This window comes from Eublepharis macularius, chromosome 4 (genome assembly GCF_028583425.1).
Source record: "Eublepharis macularius isolate TG4126 chromosome 4, MPM_Emac_v1.0, whole genome shotgun sequence".
NCBI lineage: Eukaryota > Metazoa > Chordata > Lepidosauria > Squamata > Eublepharidae > Eublepharis > Eublepharis macularius.
In genome coordinates this window covers 172484893-172510283 of record NC_072793.1, presented here as the reverse complement: position 1 = coordinate 172510283, position 25391 = coordinate 172484893, and the positions used below count along the sequence as shown (strand labels likewise).

Sequence of the window (25391 nt, the reverse complement as noted above, 5' to 3'; positions counted from 1 at the left end):
AGTGAGCATCAATCTAGAATAAAGAACAACGTATTAGAAGCCCCATTGGTTCCACATTATTGGTTCCACATTATCAGGAAAAGAAGCACAGTGAGATGGATATGAGCTTCACTGTGCTGTTTAAGACCCATAAAAGGGGTCATGAGGCAGCAACAAGAGAGCTTCGTCAAAAAGAGACCCTTTGGATTTATAAACTGAATAGTCTCATACCTAATGGTTTGAATATAGCTAATGACTTTACCTGTTTTTTGGGCTAGTGACCCTCAGATTGTGGATCACTTTAAGAAAGGATAGTATACTAATTGGGCGTGGAAGGGCTGTTGTAGATAAGATGATTATAAGATAATGGATTGCAAATGGTGAAAATTGGAAAACTGATGACTAATATGGAGTGGTAGCTGCATGAAACTTTGAGTGAGTACATGTGATATTGATTGTATATGCAATAATTATTGCTGTATTGTAAATGTAAATTATTGTACGATGGTGTTTAATATGTGTTATTGCATGTTTTTCCAGCAACTGTGTTCTTTGAGAAAGAGTTTGGAAACGGATACAATGGTGATCTGGACCTTCCGTTAGAATAATGATGTCACAGAATTATCAATGTACACCTAAAGAATACATGCAAAGGTCTACTTGTGATCTGTGAACTACACAGTTTATTGGAACCAAATCTTGGACTATACCCAACTCCAGTTGGAAAATAAGGCGAGCTTGTATGAAATAATTAATGTGTACATGGTGCTAGGAAGCATTTGCACTTTAATACCTGTTGCAATATTAATAGAGCACTTGAAGCACTGGACACTTTATGTATGGACTTTGGAGCATATATGACGCCTGCAAAATAATTTTTCCTAGAACTGGTTACATGTGGTATAGTTCTGTTAAATTATGCAATTACTGTAAATAAAATAGGGAGACATTGTTATTGCACGGGAAATTGTGTTTTGTTGCTGCTTTCCACAGTCCAAGCATTTATATGGCTTCTCCCCTGTGTGAATCCTTTGATGTTTGTTTAGGCTGCTGTTGTGAGAAAAGCTCTTTCCACACTCCAAGCATTTATATGGCTTCTCCCCTGTGTGAATCCTTTGATGCAAAGTTAGGTTGTCATTGCAAGAAAAGCTCTTTCCACACTCCAAGCATTTATATGGTTTCTCCCCTGTGTGAATCCTTTGATGTACATTTAGGCTGCCATTCTGAGAAAAGCTCTTTCCACACTCCAAGCATTTATATGGCTTCTCCCCTGTGTGAATCCTTTGATGTTTGTTTAGGCTGTCGTTGCGAGAAAAGCTCTTTCCACACTCCAAGCATTTATATGGCTTCTCCCCTGTGTGAATCCTTTGATGCAAAGTTAGGTTGTCATTGCAAGAAAAGCTCTTTCCACACTCCAAGCATTTATATGGCTTTTCCCCTGTGTGAATCCTTTGATGCAAAGTTAGGTTGTCATTGCAAGAAAAGCTCTTTCCACACTCCAAGCATTTATATGGTTTCTCCCCTGTGTGAATCCTTTGATGTTTAGATAGGTTGCAATTCTGAGAAAAGCTCTTTCCACACTCCAAGCATTTATATGGCTTCTCCCCTGTGTGAATCCTTTGATGCACAGTTAGGCTGTCATTGCGAGAAAAGCTCTTTCCACACTCGAAGCATTTATATGGCTTCTCCCCTGTGTGAATCCTTTGATGTTCGTTTAGATTGCCATTGTGAGAAAAGCTCTTTCCACACTCCAAGCATTTATATGGCTTCTCCCTTGTGTGAATCCTTTGATGTACATTTAGGCTGCCATTCTCAGAAAAGCTCTTTCCACACTCCAAGCATTTATATGGCTTCTCCCCTGTGTGAATCCTTTGATGTTTGTTTAGGCTGCTGTTGTGAGAAAAGCTCTTTCCACACTCCAAACATTTATATGGCTTCTCCCCTGTGTGAATCCTTTGATGCAAAGTTAGGTTGTCATTGAAAGAAAAGCTCTTTCCACACTCCAAGCATTTATATGGTTTCTCCCCTGTGTGAATCCTTTGATGTTTAGATAGGTTGCAATTCTGAGAAAAGCTCTTTCCACACTCCAAGCATTTATATGGTTTCTCCCCTGTGTGAATCCTTTGATGTACATTTAGGCTGCCATTCTGAGAAAAGCTCTTTCCACACTCCAAGCATTTATATGGCTTCTCCCCTGTGTGAATCCTTTGATGTTTGTTTAGGCTGTCATTGCGAGAAAAGCTCTTTCCACACTCCAAGCATTTATATGGCTTCTCCCCTGTGTGAATCCTTTGATGCAAAGTTAGGTTGTCATTGCAAGAAAAGCTCTTTCCACACTCCAAGCATTTATATGGCTTCTCCCCTGTGTGAATCCTTTGATGCGCAGTTAGGCTGCCATTCTGAGAAAAGCTATTTCCACACTCCAAGCATTTATATGGCTTCTCCCCTGTGTGAATCCTTTGATGTTCGTTTAGGCTGCTGTTGCGAGAAAAGCTATTTCCACACTCCAAGCATTTATATGGCTTCTCCCCTGTGTGAATCCTTTGATGTTCGTTTAGGCTGCTGTTGTGAGAAAAGCTCTTTCCACACTCCAAGCATTTATATGGCTTCTCCCCTGTGTGAATCCTTTGATGTGCAGTTAGGCTGTCATTGTGAAAAAAGCTCTTTCCACACTCCAAGCATTTATATGGCTTTTCCCCTGTGTGAATCCTTTGATGTTCGTTTAGCTTGCCATTGCGAGAAAAGCTCTTTCCACACTCCAAGCATTTGTATGGCTTCTCCCCTGTAAGCGCCTTCTGATGTGCTGTTAGTTCAGTACTCCAGTAGTAGCTCTTTCCATGCTCAAAACATTTATACCTTTTCTGGCAGGTTGCAACATTGTGGTGTTTTTTCAGGCTGAATTTGCAGCTTAACTTTTTCTCTATCATGGGTCTCTTCTGCCATCTCTTTCTCATCTGCATTTCTTCTTGGGCTGGGGCCTCCTGTATCTTCCTGATCTGGCAGGCAACCAATTTCTTCCTCTGCTTCTTCTTTGCTTTCTTTTTCCATCTACATTGTCTCTTTGGTACCAATTCATCTCTAGATTTCGCCATCTCTCTTCTATCTGCAACTGGAAAAGAGAGAAAGCAGTCAATTAGAATGAAACAGAGCACAATAATAATTAGCAGGTACAGTCAGTTGTGAATTCTACTGGTTCTACAGTGAGAACCAGTAACCTGGAAAAATTGCAGCAATATCTCACCATGTGTTCGGTTGTTTTGGAAAGGGAGAAAGAGATAACAAGACAGGTTTTATTGTTCTGCTGCAGAAAGTTGCTCCTAAGGTTAATGTATTTTTGTATTTATTTAGGATGCACATTGAGACAAACTGTGAAAAGATATCTGTGTTTAAAATAACTTAAAGTTGGACTTCCGGGATGGAGTAGTGAAAAGCACGGCAGCTGAGTTATGAGCTCTCTGCCGTGAGCTTTCTGGTTCCTTGGGACTCGAGAATTCGGGCCCCCAAGTCCCCCCCATGGAAAGGGGGGCAGGCTGAAACAAGGTGGAGGAGCTCAAGGGGACTGGCAACCCCCGGGAAGCCCCCACGCCAGTTCCAAAAGCAAGAACCACGGGAGTAGCCAATATGGCTATGAAGCTACAAAAGCCGAAGGTCCAACAAGCAAAAATGAATTGAGGCAAAACTAAAGCGGATTCCTGATAAGACAAATAAAGGCAACTGGAAGGCAGAGCACAGCAACCCTGCAAGACTTCCCAGTAAGTGAGAAGACTATTTTATGACTATATGAGGGCTAATTAGCTCGTTTGCAAGGCAGTTAGTTCCTGGATGGAGGCTGGGAGGAGGGAGGAAGGCATGGAAGATTGATTGCAAAGAAAACTCTCTCAGCAGCAGACTGGAGCTGGAAGCAATAAATCCTTTGAAAATATAATTAAAAGCAAGCTTTCTACCACTTTGATGAGAGTTTGGACTTGTAAGTAACTTTGAAATGGCTTTCCTGGAAGGAGTATTTTCCAACTTGCAAAAAATTGTTAAATAGATGACTGAATTAATAATTAAGGCAGATATGATATCTGGAGCGGAAATGGATGAAAACTGTATAAAAGATGATAAGGCAGACGAAATCTCTTAAGGGGCAGACCTAGCTGAAAGAAAACTAGACCGGAATGAGGAAAAGATCAGCCTGCAAAATGGTGGAACACACCAGTACGTCTCTGCAAAAAGACGAGGCGTAAACAATGAAGAGGAGGGGCAGCGAAGCGAACCCATGAAGAAGAAGCCCAGTGTACCGTTTCTGAATGAGGAGAAAAGAATGCAACATATTTTAAGGAAGAAGAATAAACAGAGACCTAACACTATTTTTACCAACCCCTTCCAGAACTGGCTATAAGATAAGAAGTGTCGTCTTTGGGGGTGCAGATGGGAAAAAGACTTGATGTACCATTTTACAGGGAGGAAGAAAAATCGAGAATGAAATCCAGATTGTGATCCAATAATTTAGGCTTAACCTTTTACATCTATCTGTCGCTCTAACCTGTTATACTGTTAAGGGATAAGAGAGGGGGGCTGAGGAGCTTTTTGTTTTCTCTTTTTATTTCTTGTTTGAAAGGGAGAAAGAGGGAGAAATACAGATTATGATTTAGGCTCCCTCTCTATGCTTAATAATATGTAATGCAGACTTATTGAAAGTTTAGATGTTCTGTAACATGTTAGATTTTGTATATTCGTGGCTAATGGATTAGTGATAATGTGATCATTGGGTCTTTGGCATTCTTTAATCCTTCCTAGACTTTAGCTATTTTCTTTAGAATATAACCTAGTGTTTAAGCCAAATACTTATCTGTTGTTCCCAGTTTTACTACCATGAAAATTCAAATATATAAATGTAGATGGCTTGAATAAAATAGATGAAAGACCTACCCTCTCTAGAATATAAATTAGTGTTTAAGCGAAACACTCATTTGGTCTTCCCAACCTCACAATTATGAAAATTCCAATTTATAAGCGAAGAGGGATGGGTTAAAATAGAGGAGAGAATAGGGGGAAACTGGTATAAAATGTCCCTCTTTCCTATTTTGAAACATAATAAGAATTATTTATCTTTCTGTTGATATTCTCTACTTTTCTTTTATCTTCTACTCCTGGAATAATTAAGGGATTAACAATTTTGGTTAAAATGTAAGGGATTGGAAATGTGATTTATGCATAACATATATAAAGGAATTACTAGAAAGAATTACTAGAAATGAATTAAGAAAGTGGATTAAGAAAGCATAGAATGTAAATAATGATTGCAGAGATTAAAAGGGAAGCTTGAAGGTAAAAGGGGCGTTAACTGGGTATGTAATATCTTGCTGTAATTATGGAGGGAGGGATATTTGTCTTGTACACAAATCTGCTATTGAAACCTTTTTGTCTTGTTGTAACCCCTTTCCCCACTATAAAATCCAATAAAAATTATTTTTTTAAAATGTAAAGTTTAGTGATAGTTTTTGTTTACATGAAATGAAAAAAATATTGGTACAGTTAAATCCAGGCACTAGACCTGTGAATAGGCGAGACCTATCTGTCTATATACCTGAAAGAAACCCAAATTTGCAGAGAAAGCTGAAATACAAAGAAGAAATAAATGGGGGGAGGGGAGATAAAAAAACCCAAAATAGTAATATTTGTAGTAGTACCTGTGGGTATAAGAAAAAATGTCCTCAGTTGCTAGGCAACCACCCAATATTGCCAGCCTTCATGCCTTTGGTTTCAGTTAGACATAACTACAGCAATGGGGAATGGCCCCTTTCACAGGATCCTAGCATCTCTGAAAGCCACTACTTGTGTGCTTGATCCTTGCCCATCTTGGCTGTTCAAATCAAGTAAAGATCAGGTAAGTGAACCCCTGAGATCTATTGTAAATCCATCGCTAACCCAGTGCACCTTCCCCTAGTCGCTCAAACAGGCAGTTATCTGTTCGCTGATTAAAAAACCATCCCTAGATGAAACTGATGTTGCCAATTATTGCCCAGTCTCTCATTTGCCCTTTCTAGGCAAAGTGATTGAGAGAGCAGTAGCTGACCTACTCCAGATATCCTTGGAAAACTCTAGCGCTCTAGACCCTCTCCAGTCTGGATTCAGACCAGGGCAAGGGACAGAGACAGCACTAGTAGCGTTAGCGGATGATCTCCGTCTGAATATAGACAAAGGCCATGCCTCTGTATCGCTCCTCCTGGATCTGTCTGCAGCCTTTGACACAGTGGACCATGCCATCCTGTTGAGGAGTCTAGAGACAGAAGTGGGCATCAAAGGATGTGCCCTGGACTAGTTTAAATCATTTCTCATGGAACGGACTCAAAGGATTGCAGTTGGAAGTAAGCTATCTCCAGAATGTGAACTATCTTCTGGGGGTTCCACAATCTTATCTCCCATGTTATTCAACCTCTACGTAAAACCTTCAGGAGAACTCATTCGCAGCTTTGGAGTTGTATGTCATCAATATGCAGATGACACACAACTCTATATCTTGCTATCCAGGTCCCCTCAGGATGCAGTAGAAATCTTAGATCGCTGCCTGACAGCCATGGTAAAATGGCTGAAAAATTGAAATTGAACCCAGACAAGACTGAAGTGATGCTTGTTGGGAAGGCAGAGATCTTGAAAGACATTGTACTCCCTGCTTTCGATGGAGTTCCTTTGACCCTTCCAGACTTGGTTAAGAATGCAGGGGTTATACTGTTTCTAGCACTACTACTAGAAAAACAAGTTAAGGTAGCCACAAAAATGCTTTCTGCAATCTCACTCCAGCCTGGAAGATGGCTTCTTACCTCAACACGGCTGACCAGGCCACCTGGATCCATGCTATGGTAACATCAAAACTTGACTATTGTAATGCACTATACATTGATCTCCCGTCTAAGTTAACTAGGAGGCTCCAATTGGTGCAAAATGCTGCAGCTTGACTGTTAGCAGGAGTGATCAGGAGCATGAACATCACTCCCATCCTACAGTCACTCCATTGGCTACTTATCAGTTACCGTGCTCAATTCAAAAGTTATTGGTTATTACATACAAAGCTCAACATGGCATTGGTCTGGCATACCTACGGGACCACCTTCCTCCCTATGTTCGTCCACAGCAGCTTCGCTCATCTGAACAGAGTCTCCTGTAGGTGCCAGGCTGTGCACAGGTGAAGTCAGCAGCAGCCTGTACACGGGCTTTCTCTGTGGTGGCCCCTACCCTATGAAACAGTCTGCCTGAGGAGATCAGGAGCACCCCCACAGTCCTTGCTTTCTTCAAATGATGCAAAACTGAAGTATTCAAAAAGGCTTTTTACTCAGATAGGAGGGCAGTATTGTAGGGAGAGGGCCTTAAATGCTTCACTAATGAGTTAGGGACCATAGACTTCAGCACTATGTTGCCTTACATATTATTTGTTGCTTTAAATATGTACTCCTATATAATACCTGTATTTCATGTTGTCTAATGTCAGTCCTAGAATTGATTATGTTCTGTTTCAGCAATTCTTCAACTCTGTATTGGATCCTTTCCAATATTATGTCTTTGTAAACTTGTTTTTATTTATCCTATGGCACTGTTTATGGAAATGTCCTTCAGACTGTATGGAAATGTACATGATACTGTATGTAAACTTTCCTTGCAACTGACTGTACTAATCTAACACTATGTAATCTGCCTTGAGTCTCAGTGAGAAAGGCAGACTATAAATGACATTAAATAAATTAAAATAAAAAGGAAGAAAGAACAATGTAAGCCACTTTGGGTCCCCACAGGGAAGAAAAGGGCACATCTAATTGTGCCTGCAGGTGGCTGGAAAGGATCGTCTCTGATGCCGTTCCTTCGTCCAATATGGCTGCAATTTCTGCTGGGAGGCAGACCTAGACTGGTCAAGTACGAGTAGGGAAATTCCTGGAGGAGTGCAGCACAGTGAGGGTGGGGTTCGGAAGGGGGGACGGAGATCAGCAGGACACAACGCCATGGAGTCCGCACTCCAAAGGGGCTCGTTTCTCCAAGGGAACAAAACTCTGTAATATAAAATTCAGTTGTAATTCTGGGAAATCTCCAGGTCCCACCTGGAGAATGGCAACCCTAGACAAAGCTGCTCATTCAATATTCTGACTGTTCTTAAATATCCTGAGTGGGAACATCTCTAGGAAAATGATACTGCAAATGAGGAAGGCGTGGGGTTGGAAGATGGAGTGAGAAGGGTGTCCTGAAGTCAAAGAGTACCAAAGGAAGACACCACTCAGTTCTCTTCTGTATTCTCAATATAAGGGGAAAGATACTTACTAAGGGATGCCACAGTACTGTAATTTTCCTCCATCACTTCCCAGTAGAGTTTTCTTTGGTCTGGATTCAGCAGAGCCCATTCCTCCTCCGTGAAGAACACGGCTATGCCCCGAAAGGACACTGGCGATCTCTGAAAGAAGAAAAGATTGCCCAGTTTTTCATTTATTCCTCTCCCTGCGCATTCAAGAAAGAAAGAAGAATCCCACTCGCCAGTCAATGGACTATAAGAATGCAATACATCAAATAAATGGCAAGAAAATTGGATTGCATCTGGTCTTGCAGCCTTGGGGACTAGATGTGTTGCCTTTGGAAGGGGATAAACTAGACATGGGCACGATCTGAATTACGATTTCAAAAATGCCCCGATTTTGGTGTTTGCTCCATCGTGACTCAGCTAATTGGTTCTGTCCACGGCAACCGATCCAGCAGTCAGGAGTTTGCTTGTTCGGGACTTGATCGGATATATCGGATTCTGTTCAGAATTGCAGACACTCTGGCACCAGTAATTAATTCCCGGGGCAACGGAGTCAGGGGGGGAATGAGCTGTCTTTGCCCTCCTTCTGTCGCCCTCGAAACATGAATGGAAGCCCAGCTTTCCTTGATTAGCAGGCTTCCTTCCAACCACGGAGCAGCAACCCAGGGGGAAGGGGGCAGCAACCCAGGAGGGGGAAGGGGGTAGGCACAAAGGAAAGGCAAAAGGCAGCGTGGGAGGCTGGGAGGCCGCCTGCGCCGTTCATCTTTCCCCAGGACAAGGGGAGTGTGGACAAGCCAGCAGAAGGGGGGGCAAAAGGCAGCGGGGAGGCTGGGAGGCCACCCGCGCCGTTCGTCTTTCCCCAGGACAAGGGGGGGGGGATGTACTAAAACGAATGACAGGATTGCCCATTGAAAATAATGGGAGAGGCTTGAATGCCCATTGGAAATAATGGGAAACTGGAATGCCCATTGACTTGCATGGGCTCCATTGAAACACATTAGAGCAAAAAAAGAGGTGCAACGAAAACGTGGAATGGAGGAAGTCCGTGAGGACGAAGAACTAATTGGAAATTGCCGGCCTTAGTTCCGGGCACCATTGAAGGTTCCACTTTTCATCTTGGAACAAACCATGAACTTGTCTAACCAGCTCCTGAAATGAGTAAGAAGATTTATGTCATCTTAAATTTTTCAAGGACTTTGGTATAGTACTAGTCATTATTTGCCGCTGCACCCCTTGATCCTCCTGGGGAGGATTCTTGAATGTTATATATAAGTTATATGCTAAAACTTACATAACGAAGATAAAAATTGGCTGCAATATTGTGATATACGATATTAAAAGAATGATTATGTATATGTAATATAGGACTGATAAATAATTGTTTTCCCATTGGTCTTAGGACCCATTTTTTTGGAAGCATTGACTTGCATGGGCTCCACTGAAACACATTAGAGCAAAAAAAGAGGTGCAACGAAAACATGGAATGGATTTTGAAGGAAAGTGTCTGGGCCCAGATAGACTGTCGCTCCAGACGACACATTCAGTCCCTGTATCCTCCCAACAGTAACACGCCCTGCCTCTTTCTGGCGAGGCAGGAAGGTGGGTGAGGTCAGCTGCCGCCATAAGCACGCTAAGTTAGCAGTTGGCACTTCACGTGCGATCCCCCGATAGCAGGAGGAATCAGGCCGCCCACCGGGCAAATGTCAACTCCACCCCAGTGACAGTAACCAGCACACTCCCGTGGGGACAGACCTCCCCCACCCCCTGAGGGGAGGCAGCTAGGCGCCGCCTCCCCGGGCCCGCCGGCCGCCGTCCTCACCCACCTCCCCTCCTGGCGGGGAATACCGACCCGCTCCCCTTCGGCCAGGCCCAGCGGCCGGGCACATGGGGGGTGCCGCCGGTGAGTGGCCAGACCCCCCACCCCCTCAGGGGAGGCGGCTCGCCACCACCTCCCTGGGCCTGCTGGGCCCAGCGGCTGCCATCCTCACCCACCATTTCTTTAGCGCTGGAAACCACGGGGCGCCCTCCCACGTTGGCCTTCCTGATTCCCGATTCTGCATCGGAAACGGAACTTGATCGGTGAGGTTCGGGTACCTGAGTTTGGCGGCACCGCAGAATCACAATCAGCTAAATCGGGATTAATTTTTGGATCGTGCCCATATCTAGTATAAACTTTTTCAGATTTTTAATTCGAAAACATATCAATTGTACAATGCGATCTTTCAATCTGGTTCCTCACCAATGTTACCATATGATGCTTGTATTACTGTGATTCAAAAACCTGCAGGCTCCACACTCAATGTGGATATTTCCAACCCATTTCTTTGATGAATGCAAACACTAAGATATTAACTGCTATTGTGGTTAAAATGTTGTTTTAACTCTGCTACATGTAGACCTGGTAGGGTTCATACGAGGCAGGCAAGGGTTTGAGAATCTCAGACTAGTAGCTGAGTTTATGTTGTCCTCTTCCTCCTCTTATATTTGATCAAGTGTACAATGTGATCCTTGAGTCTGGTTTCTTACCACTGTTGCCATATCCTATTATACAAAAGGCAAGTCATTTTCAAGACGACTTACTTTTTATTCTGGCGCACCTCCAGAGGGCGCCACTATGACACGAAGCCAAGGTGAGGAAACCCGTGCTCTAAAAGAGCATGCCATGGTGAGAAGTGCAGGCAAGGCGGCTTGTCGCTCCCTCCCACCCCCTGCCTTCATGATCGGGGAGCAGAACCTGCCCCCACTTCACTCAGCAGGAATCAGGTATAGAGCAGGCAGCAATGCCCACCTCCCTTCACCCAGCTGGGATCAGGAGAGGCAGTACCAGCCAAAGAGAGCTCCCACAGATATGCAACCACCCAATATAAGACCAAAGGTCCCCATGAGAAACAATACAAATAATAATATATATAATAATTTTCAATTTAAAGGGCAAAGTGCTCATACATAAAATGTCCTTGGCTATAACAGCCCCAGTATACCATTAAGAGTAACAATTACAAGCATTCATAAATACAATAGAATTAATTGTGTCAGTTTCAGCATAGCAATCATAAATTCATTATTGACTGGTCATAAGTTAAGTCAGAATCATGAAGCCCATGATCAAGTAATAATCAATAAATATCCAATAGTTATGCCAATAAATATAATAAATATTACAATAAATAACAATCAGCTGTTGCTGATGAAACTGGAGTCCAAGCTCTTATAACAATCCAAACCAATAGTGTAGAATAATTTGGCAAGGCTGGTAGGATGTGTCTCTTCAATGTTTCCGTTTACAATCCTTAGATTCCAATGATGAAAAACAGACCTCTGTTCACAATCACATGTACTGGAGACTGCAGGTACATCTTACCCGACAGGATGCTAGCTTGTTTCCCGTTTTGCAAATTTCATTATCAAGGGACAATCTATATCTGGGACCAGGCATGGAGCAGAAGACAATGCCCACCTCCCTTTACCCAGCTGGGATCCGGAGCAAGCAGTGGAAGTGCCTAACCCCACTTCACTTGGCCAGGATCAGGAGCAGTGCCGGGATCAGGAGTGGAGCAGGTGGCAATGCCCACCCCCCTTCACCCAGCCAGGATTAGCTGCGGAGCAGGTGGCAATGCCCGCCCCCCCTTCACCCAGCCAGAATTAGCTGCAGAGCAGGTCGCAATGCCTGCCCCCTTCACCCAGCCAGGATTAGCTGCAGAGCAGGTGGCAATGCCCGCCCCCCTTCACCCAGCCAGGATTAGCTGCGGAGCAGGTGGCAATGCCCGCCCCCCTTCACCCAGCCAGGATTAGCTGCGGAGCAGGTCGCAATGCCCGCCCCCCTTCACCCAGCCAGGATTAGCTGCGGAGCAGGTGGCAATGCCTGCATCCCATTCACCCGGCAGGAATCAAGCACAGAGCAGGGGGAATACCTGCTCCCCTTCACCAGGCTGGGATCAGCAGCGAAGCAGCCAGTAATGCCCCTCACTTTCACCCGGCAAGGATCAGGAGAGAGCAGGTGGTAATGCCCGCTTCTCCTTCCACCCGGCTGGGATCAGGTGTGGAGCAGGCGGCAATGTCCCCCACCTTCACCTAGCTGGGATCAGGAGTGGAGCAGGTGGCAATGCCTGCCTCCAGTTCACCCAGCAGGAATCAGGCATGGAGGAGGGGGAATTCCCGCCCCCCCCATTGAACTGCCCAGTATAAGCTGCGAAGCAGCCAGCAATGCCCCCCACCTTCACCTGGCTAGGCTCAGGAGCGGAGCAGGCCACCTGCATGCCCCCCTTTCTAGAGCCCATTGTATTTTTTACCACAACAGGCTTTGTTGCTAGTGGAAAATAATAACAACAGCTGGACTTATATACTGCTCTTCTAGGCAGATTACTGTCCCACTCAGAGTGGTGATCAAAGTCACTTTTATTATTATTCGCACAATGCAGCTGGGGAGCTGGGGCTGAGAGATGTGGCTTGCCCAACATCAGCTGGTGAGCTGTGAATAAGTATACAAGTTCAGCTGTTGTTGTTATTATTTTCCACTAGCAACAAAGCCTGTTGTGGCAGTTGTGGGAGTTAACTAGCAGAGTGCTGATTCACAACACCACCACTCAACCACAATGCCAGAGCAGCTAAAAGAGAAAGTAAAAGCAGAAATAGTAATAGGTAGGATGCATGGAGGGGTCTCCAAGTGACACTGAATGTTTGTATTTAACACTACTCCTACTGTTCAAGGCACAGAGTGGGAAAAGGCTGCTGAAGAAGCAACAACATTCAAAATGCCTTTCCAACTAAGCCACGTGCTTGCCTACAACCTGTGCATTTCAACTACCATGCTGCACTACTCAGAGTTGGGGAAAATTCAAAAATGACCTCTGTGAAGACCTTACCAGAAAAATACCCTCACCAAGAAAGTTACAACTTGGCAAGAAATCAATGATATTTCATGGAAATGATATTTCCAAAAGCCGTGGATTGTCAAATAAGCAGATACGACCGGCCATCCCACTAGAAGCAGGGGTTTTGCCATATCAAGAAGCAGATTAAGAACACAACTACAAAATGAATTAACTAAGAAACCACAAGCTACTCCAGAACAACTGCTAATAAGAGGAAATATTATCTGCAACTCTTTGGAAACTGCAAAAACCCCAAACATACATATATGCAGCAGGAGGTTTGTGGAAATGCTTTCCCCCACAAAACATATATAAATCATTAATAGATATCTTATTGGGACAAAGGCAGCATGTATTGCAGCAACCGAGATAGGAATAGCAACACTGTAATTACTAAAATTAGTATATATGAAGTGAAGTCTGAGGAACCTGGCAAAATAATGAAATATCCCGCAAAAATTTTAAACGCCTTAGAAACGAGCTGAATACCTCAACATAAAATATTGCTAAAAAAAGGAGCAATTGTAATTTTGCTAAAAAGCTTACATCCCAAACATGGATCAAGGAATTTAACCTGTCTACAAATACTGAATATGTTTGCAAACAGTTTGAATCACAAAATAGTAACTGGAGAAAGTGCTGGACCAACCATTACACATCCAAGAACAGATTTAATACCTACACAACATTTCCTTTCACACTACAAAGACAATAGCTTCCAATTAAACAAGCCTTTGCAATTACAATTAATAAAAGCCAAGGCCAAACATTACAAAATGTAGCTATCTACTCATAGGAAGCTATCTTCACCCATGGTACTTTAAAAATCTAAAAACCTCAGGTTTGCAGCACTCCCATCCAAGGATATTTTTAAAAATTTAAAAGAAACTCATTAAATGTGGTATCCAAAGAAATACTTTAATTCAAAACCTGATTACATACATGCAACACACAAAAGCAGAATAGAAAGCAAATGGTGTGTTTACAATTCTCACATACAGAAACACAACACATTACCAGCAACCAAAGAATTAATGACTAAATACTCTTAATAAATTCTAGGTGGGAAGCTGTGTTGATATACAGTAGAAGAGCAGGAACTGAGTCCAATGGCACCTTAGAGACCAACAAGGTTTTCAGAGTGTGAGCTACACTCATCTACCCACATTACAAGACTGTGTCAAAGGAAATCAGTCACAGAGATCCCATGGTAGGGATGGGGACTAAGCACTATGCTACTGGGTACTGCCTGCTGATGTAAATACTCGCCTACAAGGGAGTTTTCACACTGCTAAACATGCCATGGAAATTAGTTAAGCTTTGTTTCAGATAGATTGCATCTCTGTGCTTGGCTTTATGCTTGTTTTCAAATTTTCTGCAACCATACCTTAATGTATCTGTTTCACTGGATGCCCTAACTATTGTTCATTATTTTATTTTATTGTGCTCAGTGAAAGCCCTAACTCTTGATAGTATTGTATTTCACTTGCTCTCTACCTTGGATCCCAGTGAGAAAGGCGGACTATTAATAAATCATAACAACCGAGCTGTGGGGGTCAGTAAGCACCCACTGGAGTCTATGAGGCGACATTGTGCCGAGACTGAGGGCCAAGCTACACATGACGAATGACACTTGAACAGCAAGTGTATTTCTCCCTGTTCACTTGCCCTCCACTCAATCCTCTTGCTGTTCAAGTGTCATTCGTCATGTGTAGCTTGGCCCTGAGGTAGAGTGTATTACAGGGAAGGAGGGAGGGAGTCAAGGAAGGGGGCCATCTTGTGGGCTAGACTGAGTTGAATGGAGACCTTTTTTCCCGAGGTGCTTCTTGCTTCTCTAGCTGCAATGAGGCATCCCCGAGAAGGCTGGAAAATGCAGGCAGCACAGAGAGGGAGGGCAGAAAATATCCCTTTTTCCCAAAGCACTTGGACCAATTGCCAAGTCAGAGTTCTTCTGGAAAGTGAAGCTCATTCGACTCAGGCTCCAGAGGAAGGGAAAGCGTGTGTTGAAACGACTTGCAGTGGAGGAGCCAAATGCGGCCAAAGGCCTCTTCCCCCGCGGAGCCCGCAGGCACAAAGAGCTCCTCTGGCTCTAAACCTTCGGGGCCCTGAGATCGACGGAGCCTCCGGGTCAGCGCAGCGGGCCGTCCAGACGCTCAGAGTAACATCGACCCCCCAGGCGGGCTGCAGGGAGGGGGCAACACAGGCAGGCGCCCCCGCAGCCCTCTCGCCCGCGAAGCCGCCCTGCTCTGCGCTCCTCCCTCCAGCCCTTCTCGCTTCCTCCCATTCACACGTGTCTTTTCTCTCCCCGCCCGAGATCCCTCCATGCAGCCCGAAACTCACCTCCCCTGCAGACGCGCAAACGCCAAAGCCTCCCTCCGGCCGAGGGAAAGGGCGCAGAGGAGGAGGAGGAGAGGCCCCGCCGAGCTCCATGGCGCCCCACTCGCCTTCTCCGTCTCCTGGGGGAAAAAGCCCGTCCGGTGCCTGGAAGTCGGATAGCCTCCTGGGAATTGCAGTTCTCTGAGACTCCCGGACCCCAATCTGGGCTTGGGAGGAAGAGGAGGTTTCTTGGCTCTTCTGTGCAGCTCCAACAGGTGGCCACTGCAGGAGAGACCCGCTGGAGAGATCCCGGAGAGAGGGGGAAGGCGATGGGGCGGAAACTTCTCCCAGGTCGGTTGCCAGGGTTGCCAGCCTCCAGGTGGTGGCTGAAGATCTCCCGGAATTACAACTGATCTCCAGGCCACAGAGATCAGTTTCCCTGGAGAAAATGCACCACCAAAGCAGGGAGAAATGGGGGGAGCAGAGAGTGAGCCCCCTCTCCCAATTCCCACTCTGCCCCTCTCCTGAACCAGAGGGCCGCATGGTGCAAAGCCAAAGCATTTCCCTTAAACAACGTGGGAAAGTGATATACACGTGCCTTTGAGATTTGAAGCAGAGAGGAGGGTGATGGGCCAAGGCTAGGGAGCATCAGGAAGGGCAGCAGATTTGTGGGGGGGGCGCCCCCCCAACTCCTTCAGCCTCCCTCTGCGTCTTTTCAGCCTGGCCCCAGCTTGCCAACTTCCAGGTGGTGCCTGGAGATCATCTGGAATTGTGACTGATCTCCAGGCTACAGGGGAAAGGGTTGATTTGAAGGACGTATTCTGTGGCATGAAACACCACATAGGTCCCTCCCCTTCCCAAATCCTGTCCTTCCTATGTTTTATCCTCAGATCTCCAGGAAGCTCCCAAATCAGAGTTGGCCACACCACTGTGTCCTTTGCTGGTTGATCATGAAGGGGTGTCAGAGGACACCCTGCCCCCTCCCGTGTGCTGCTGCATTTCCCCCTCCCTTTTTATGTTTGGAAATCCGAGTCCCTCTCCTATGATTTCTGGGCTGTTTTTCTCTCCCACTGGGGGTGTGGGCAGGAGGTATTTCTTACTAAATGGGCTGTATATTATCAACCACATTTATAGGATCTCTTCCGGATCAAGCAGTGCTGGACAGAAGAGAAGAGACAAGTCTCCTATCTGGAACTTGTAGAAAAAGTCTTAGAGCTGTTTCATATTGAGAAATATGGTGGCAAAGGCCTCAGGTGATGGAGTGGGCTGAATCCTCTTAAGAACAGCTTTCCTCTGTAGGTGGAGTCAAGACAACTTCACTTTCAGCTAGAGATGAGAGCACATTTCAAAATGAAACTGTTAAAAAAATCCCTGCCATGGAACAGCAGTCCAGCAGGCAGAGACAGAGGCGGGCACTTTCTCCTTGCAGGGCTAGTTTTCTATTTGCAGGGAGTGTTTCCATTTTCCAACGAAACAGGAATGGAGTTGTAGTAGTTGTGAGGGAAATATTACAAGGAAGGGAGGGGAAACATGAATACGGAAGTTGAGACCACTCCCTATATAGAAGGACTGGGTAGGGGAGAGATGTTGGGCCAAACACTCCTGTGCCCTCCCAGATCTGTGCAGAGAAGTCTTGATGGAGAATTTTGGGAACGTGGCCTCTCTGGCTAAGGCTCCCTTTTCTCCTTTTGGTAGGAGGGCTGTTGGTAGCGGTTGATGAGACTGTTAGGACTACAGAGAGAGCAGTATCTGGTAGAAGCGCTTTGACTATATGGTGCGTTGCTTGCATGGTGTGAAAGTTGCTGACATCATACGCTGTAGTCATGTATTCCTGGAGAAAATATTTACTTCATCAGGCAGAAAGTTAAAGGCCAGAAAATCAAATGTACGATTCTCAGAACTGCTACCAGTTCCAAGCGCAGGGCCCACTAGCCAGGCACAGATCAGGGGTCTCAAAGTGTAGTGGAGAAAGTGGTGCCATAGGGAAGGGTTTAGACTTTAGGGAGCAGAGAACTCTCTGGGACATGCAGAAGCTGTACAAAAGAGACAGCCTTCCATTGAACCAAAAAGGAACCATAATGTTGGCACTTGGTATCCAAAAGGAAAGCCAACAGGAGCTGCGGAGCCTCCAATTTGGGACGAGTCAGTCCAAAGTGATGACAGTGTAAACACTCAGGGCAATATTGGTAGGAGCACAATAGGACTTGGGAAACAGAGTCGCATGGCAAAGGAGGGCCCTGCGCAGAGACAAAGGGGCTGAGGGAGCAGAAGGGGGTTGGAGAAGAAAACATGACAGGTGCCAATGCTCCAAGCCTCCGAGCCAAGATGGGAGAGCGGGAGTGCTTGGTGCCAGGTGGCCGTTTAGATCAAGGGGGTGCCTCAGAAGCATGGTGGACTGGGGAGAATCAGTGGGGAATAGTCATGCTGGGGAATCAGCTCTGCAGGCAGAGAGGGAGGTGTTGGGTGAGGGGCTGAAAATATCAGGGGAATGCATTTCCCAACAGAAGCGATGGGGCCCCATATTTCCACCCCTAAGGGTTACTTAAAAGTGAGGTTGCCCTATGGACCACCTGATCAAAGCCTTGAGGCTGATCTTGAGATGGAGGAGGGAACAAGGGAGGCGACTAAAGCAGATAACTTTGTGATAATGGGTGACTTTAACTACCCTCACATTGACTGGGCCAACATGTGCTTGAGTCATGCTGTAGAAATGAGATTCCTAGACCTCATAAATGACTGGAGTGGAACAGAAGGTTGCAGAGCCAGCCAGAGGGGTGGTGATCTTAGTCTTGGTTGGTGCGATGAAGATGTGGTTGCCCCAGGTGACAACAATGACCACAATGCTATTAAGTTCAGCATTCATGTCAATGGAACTTTACAAAAATGAAGGGAATATTTAAAAGGAGGCTGAAAGGGAAACACGAGAAAGTCAAAGAAATGCCTGGGGGATGCTTGGAAGCCCTTTAAAACCACACGAACTGAAGCCCAGGTCGAATGCATCTCCCAGGTGAGTAAAGGTCCTGCCAAGCCTAAAGGAATGCCTGCATGGTTAATGAACCTAGTCAAGAAAGTCATAAAAAGCATAGTGGCTTCTTTTGAAAAGTGTACTGTCTGCTCCAATGAACTGAACAGAAGGGACCTCCAGGACAGACAAAAGGACTGTAAGTCAATAACTGGTGGTGGGAAATGCCCTCAAGTCATAGCTGCCTTATGGCGACCCCTGGTGGGATTTTCAAGGCAAGAGACTAAGAGAGGTGGTTCGCCATTGACTGCCTCTGCCATGAACACATTTTACTTCCTGCCTCTCCCCCCCCCTCCCCGGCACAGAGCTGTGCTGTGCTTCTGAAGGGCTTGGCACTTAAATATTTGCCCCTCGTACCGCATAAGTTTCAGCATCTTGCACTGGAAGCCTTGGCTTTCCCGCTGTGCTTCAAACCCTTGCCAGGATTCATCATTTCCAATTATAGCATGTTTTGGGGGGCAGCCAAGCAGGAAGCAGATTTTTGAACCCCAAGCAACAGGCAGAAGTGTGGGGCGGAGCGGGGTGCAGGGCAAATACCCCAACAGATGGGGGGGTACATCCTGGACTACATGTATTGTTTGTAAAGGAAGCAAAGGTTTTCAAGTCTGTGGCAGGCATAACTCATTCAAAAATTAAGCTACCTATTTCAAAATTGGTAACCAGCTTCCGTATGATACTGAGACATGCAGTGGGGATTGGAACGTCCTGGCACAGATTAGCTCCCAGTCATCCCTCTAGTATTTGCCCTGGAAGTAAGCCAGGAAAGTGCACTGGCAAGGAGGGTGGAAAATATCCCCTCCCTTCTCTGTCAGAGCTTATGTCAAGCAGTGAGAATGTCAGACTAGGATCAAGCCAATCCTTTTGCAGAATGAGAGAGATTGGCGGGGGGGGGGGGGGAGGCTGCAAAGCAAGAGAGGCAAAGGAGGAGGAAATCCCCAATTAAACAGCTGGGGAATAAAAGTTCAGGAGGAGGGACAAATAAGAAAGGGATTCTGTCCTTCTTTGGGCTTGGGACAGAGGAGAGGGGCAAAGATTAAAGACTGTGAAGCAGCAGGAAGGCTGAGCATGAGAGTTGGGGGGAAAGGTGAGCCCTCCACTCCTGTCCCCTCCTCTTCTTTTCAGCCAGGCCCCAGCAGGTCTTTCCTCCCTCCCTCCTCAGCTCCTTCCATATGAGGCCCCCAAAGAATGCCGTTTCCTGTGCCCTTTAAAAAATTAATTTCTGTGGCTTACTTGTTCTCTCTTTCCATATACTGGTCAGTCTCCTGTCATTTCTGGACTGCTTTCCCACTCCTCAGGAAGGAGTTCTCCAGGCACCTATTGACTATTAACAAATATTCAGGAGCTGGGCAGAAGAGAGGTTTCTAAGAAGTCAGGTTCACATATGCAGGGGGATAAGGTGTGAGAGACCTCATAAGAATGGATGGGGTGGGCATATGTTGGGCCAAACACTCCTAGATTTGTCTAGCAAAATAGGATTTGCCACTCTTCTTTCTTCTCTCTCTCCTAGGCAGAAGCAAAAAGACACCCTTGATGCCTTCTCTGTCATCTCCTCTGTGTGGGGAAAAGAAAACAACCACCATGCAGCCTGCCAAGGTAAAGGGGGGTCATTGGGAAGACGTGCAGAGGACGGCGTAAATGCTTGCAAGGCTCACAGGATCGGGCTCCTTCCACTTGCTTCTGGCTCTTCCAGATGTTGAAGCTGCCCACTTGGGCAGCAAGAAAATTGCTGCACTGCATCTCCGATTATATGAGCAGAGAGGAAGATCATACTTTATCATGAATTTCCCCCGGCAAACCATTTGGTCCTTTAGGATGCAAACATCTCTGGCCTTTTCCCCATAAGGCTGCTCTCCCACTGTGACTCAGGGCAGCTCCTCTGACCCCAAGAAGGCTAGAAGTTAGAAGCATTCGGGCTTGATCCCCTCTGGACTGCTGCCATCCAATAATTATTTTGATATCAGTGCTTGAATTTCTTTCTCATAGACCAGCTTTCCAGTGGTGAAAAAGAAATACTTTTCCTCCTCCTTCCAGGGTGGGGTGTCCTTTGAAGAGGTGGCTGTGCATTTCACCCAGGGGGAGTGGACCCTGCTGCGCCCAGCCCAGAGGGCTCTCTACAAGGAGGTCATGCTGGAGAATTTTGGGAAATGTTGCCTCTCTGGGTAAGGATCCCTTTCTCCTTGACTGTGTCCTTCTTGCTGGGAGGAGTGACCCTAAGGAAGTCCTGATGTGGAAATATGTGCCCAGGGTGCCTGCCCAGGGCCCAGTGGCTGATCTCTGCCACTCTCCATAATCCTTCTGATGTGGGTGTTATTTCTGGATTCTTTTGGACAGGAGCCCCTGCCTGGCAGTCCTGTGCCTGGTCCACGTGAGACGGCATCAGAAGAGGTGCCAAGAGATGCTTGGAGGGAACTCTGCTGGCCTCTCTTGCATTTGCTTAGTTGGATTTCCACTTCCACTTGGCTGGGAGCAGGCACAGAACTACTAATGCCAAGAGGGTCCTTGTAGGTGCATATGGTATTCCAGCCCACCCCTATTACTTCCCTGTTGGGTATTTCTGGAAGGAGAGTCAAGCGGGCTTGGAATTGCTCCATTTATGTGCATTGGAGGGGGTCCTAATTCTGTTTCTTTCCTCTGATTAAAGGAACCTGGGATGGCCAAACCTGACCTCATATCCTGGCTGGAAGAAGAGCAAGCGCTGTTTCTCCGTGGCTCTGATGAAGAGGAGGGATTGGCAGGTAGCTGCTTCATCTGTTGTGGGACTGGAGTGTTGCCTGTGCTTCCATCCAAAGGGGCTTGGATTTCTCTGGCTCTGTTTGTCCTCGCGGTTTGAGCTTCTTCTCAGAAGATCTTGGCTGGGTTGTGAATGCCGAAATGATGTATCTTGAACATATAAAAACAGGCAACTTTCTTCTCCCAAATCACTGTTGTCCAAGTCTAGGGCCCTTTTCGCACTTATAGTTTAAACCGCCATTTTCGAGGATTCACCACAATCAGTGGCTTCAGCATGGCACCCCCACGTTCCACACTGTCCAAGGCAGTTTCAATTTGGTGTCTTGTTTTTCATCTTAGATGGGCTTTGAAGCCTTGGTGCAGTTTCAGTCTTTCGGGGCTTTGCAATTCACATCAGCGTAGTAACGTTGCAGTGTTAGAAACCATCTCTCCTGCTCCCTGTATTTGCTGATTGGTTTGTCCCGTGCCCACTGGAGAGACAATTGATGGCAGAGTTCTGGGGGGAAACATGCACTTCTTCTGCTTGTTCCATTCTCATTTATTTTTTCTTAAAGCCAAGCCAGGAAAGGGTTAAAATGCTGCTGTTTCATCCCCTCCCAGCAGCTTCCCTGGCAGCTTCAAAGCAGTAAGATTGCAAATCATTCCTGCTGTTTAAAAAAAAGGGGGGGAGGCATACCCTAGAGGGAGAAAGGGGAAAGCAGCCATTTAATCCTTTCCTAGCTTTTAAAGCCAGCAGGGAATAAGTAGCAAGGTTAGGAATCGTTCCTGGCTTTGGAAAAAAATTAAGAGAGTGCGTGCATACCCGGGAGGAAGGAAGCCAATGGAGAAGCAACCCTTGCCTCACTTTACTAAAAAAATTGGTGGAAAAGGAGTTCAGATCGCTGAGGAGGGTGGGAGTGGTTAATTCTGCAGAGACCAATCAGCTCCCAGGGAAAAGGAGAGGGAGGAGAAGAGAAGCCGCAGGGGAGTATAGAGTTCACACTGACATGAATCGGGCCAGACCTGACTGGGCAGCGGCTTCAACATAACATCGCGGTATGTCTAAGGGGGAAAAATCAGAGATACCGCAGACAAACAGTGAGTGCTCTGTCCCATGAGTACCTTGCAATTGTGACATTCCTGCAAACATGGGAAGCAGAACAGATACTGAAACCCTTTGAAGTCTCAGTGTGAAAAGGACCTAGCTGAGTCTTGTCCTTTCATAGTGACAGGAGCTCTCGGGCATGGCTGTTTCCACCCATGATCCCCCTGAGATCCCTTTCAGTGTTTTCATAGGATGGGGGGCTGCTTAGCAGAGACCCTGGTAGAGGGAAAGTGGGTGGGACAGAGCAATCGCTGATTGCATTGGAGGCTGGCCCAATGCTATCTGGGATGTAGCAGAGACTCCAGGTGAGCAGCTGGCTGTGGTGGGAGGCAGCAGTGCATCTCACTTTTGAAAACATGCAAGATGGACTGCCTCTACTTGTGGGGCAAGGGGAATGGAGTGCGAAATCTCACTTCCGAGTTTGGCTTCTCTTTTTTAAATGCAAACTTGACTCTTTACTTCTTTTACATTCAGGCTTTCTTCCTGTGTTTAATTGTGTACAGAACTTCTTTTATTTCATTACCTAATGTTCAAGCACCATCATTTCTCTATATTCACATTTTCTTTCAGCAGGAAGTGTGTGGGAGTTAGAAAATGAAAAGAAACAACATCCACTTGTGAATGACACCATTGAATATTGCGATGCCCTGAGGAAGGAGGAGAGAAAACACCCATCCGTAGGGAGGAGAAATTCCAGTGTTTTGAAGGGTGGTGACCCTCATGAAATTCGATTAATTCCAAACATATGCAAAGAAGACAATAGGAATAAGTGCCCTGCAAGTGAGGAAAATATTTCTGAAAAATCAGGAATCCATATGCATTGCAACACTCATATCAAAAAGAAAAACCATCCATCACTGAAGTGTGGTAAAAGCTATGGGGAGAAATATAGCCTAACTTCCTGTCAAAGAATTCATAAAGAGGAGAAAGCATATAAATGCCTAGAGTGTGGAAAAGGCTCCAGTTACAGTGGAAGCCTTATTTTATATCAAATAATTCACAGTGGAGAGAAACCGTATAAGTGCCTCGAGTGTGGAAAAAGCTTCAGTCAGAGTGGAAGCCTTAATATGCATCAAAGAATTCACACAGGGGAGAAGAAATACAAATGCCTAGAGTGTGGGGAAAGCTTCACTCACAATGGAAGCCTTAATGTACATCAAAAAATTCACACAGGGGAGAAGAAATACAAATGCCTAGAGTGTGGGAAAAACTTTGGGTGGAAAGATTCTCTTACTTCCCATAAAAGAATTCACACAGGGGGAAAGACATATAAATGCCTGGAATGTAGGAAGATGTTCATATGGAGGGACAGCCTTAGTCACTATCAGAGAAGTCACACAGGGGAAAAACCGTATGTATGCCTAGAATGTGGGGAAAGTTTCATTCAGAGAGGAAAACTTAGTGTCCATGAAAAGATTCACACAAGGGAAAAAAATACAAATGCCTGGAATGTGGAAAATGCTTCACTCAGAGTAGAAACCTAACCTCCCATCAAAGAATTCACACAGGGGAGAAGAAATACAAATGCTTGGACTGTGGAAAAAGCTTCAGTCACAGTGTGAGTCTTACTTCCCATCAACGAATTCACACAGGGGAGAAGAAATACAAATGTCTGGAATGCGGAAAACACTTCGGTTGGAGGAGCAGCTTTGTTTCCCATCAAAAAATTCACACATGGGAGAAACCATATAAATGCCTGGAATGTGGAAAAAGCTTCAGTCGGAGGTATCACCTCAAATTCTTGGCTATTATCTTATGATTTCATATACCAAACAAGATTAATCATATTTGAAACATCTTGAAACAAATAACAATAGCTAGTTTATTCTTGCTACTTGTTGTGATGTTCCTAATCTACACACAGCAATCTACACATGTGGAACTTTAATGTTTTATGCCCCTCTCCAAGGTTGTTTTATTCTAGCCCCTAGACTCTCTTTGTGTCCTGTCTCATTATGGGGCCAGGGTAGTCTGTTTCTGTGTGCATCGGGGTTTTGAACAACTTTCTTGGTCATATCCAGCAATTGTTTCCCTATAGTTCTAGCCATATCCATGCCACCCTCTCCTCGTTAGATTTGACCATTTCCCTCTTCAGCAGCTTCTATATCAACCAGCTGCATTTGCTTGTGAGTAAAGGAGGCCACTGTGCATTGATGTCTGAGTGGTCAGAATCCACCATTGTTTTCCCACACAGCCCAAAGGCATCTACAATCAGGATCACAAGACAAGATCACCCCCCTCTATACAATTAAAACCTCAGTGCAAAAGAAAAAAAATCACATGTAAAATCCCATCCCATCTTACAAAGCCCTCTTCAGGATGATTCATCACCATACAGCCTCCCGATTCAGGATCCGGATATCTTGTGGGAACAGCGGATTGGACACCATTCTGTTGTTCTTTCAAGGTTCATAGCTCCTGCTTGGAACCATAAGATAAGAGTCTTGGCAGAACTGGGTACCTCAAGGCCCCATGGGTTGTTATCTCAGATCACTTGTTCATCATCATATTCGCAGAGTTCTCTGGAAACTTCCTTAGTGTCAAAAAAACCTGGATTTCTTTGGTTAAAATCTCTCCGAGCTCTATATTGATTTAGAGGGACCCATTCTGGAAATGGATGTAGATCACATGATAGTTCCAGCAATTTGCCATTGCTGGGATCTAGAGAGCAAATCAAATTTCCAAAAACAGTCACTTCACATAAACACGAAGTGAGAGTTTTTAGGCCTTCTATCAAATTACTCCTTTATTACATTTGATCCTATAATTTAACTCTCTTAGCATGTTTCCGATGACACACATCCTGGTGCGCATGTGCGGGTGCACCAGGATAAAATGGGCACAATCAAACCTGGCCTCTGGAGGGCGCTGCTGGCGGTGGAGGTCCAGGCGAGCCTGCCCATCTGTCTGCTGGCAAAGCTGGGGCGATGGAACCAGAGGAAAGTGTCCACCGCCCTGTGAGCTCCGCTGGAACCAGGGTGACAGAGCGGCCCGGCCCAGCTCCGAGAAGGCGGCGGGAGCTTCACCCTCATCCCATCACCCCGGTTCTGCCAAGAGCAGCAGGGCTCAGAGGGCGGTGGGTGCTTCACCCACACCCCGGCTCCACCAGAGCTTGCAGGTGCGCTT

General features: G+C 45.7%; 1 protein-coding gene across 1 annotated transcript in view; it reads right to left on the bottom strand.

The window, feature by feature from the left end:
- Positions 1-25391, bottom strand: part of LOC129328755 (uncharacterized) — a 175088-nt gene that overhangs the window by 80845 nt on the left and 68852 nt on the right. The window contains 1 exon segment of the mRNA XM_054978033.1: positions 961-2874. Coding sequence (XP_054834008.1) covers positions 961-2874 — 1914 coding nt within the window.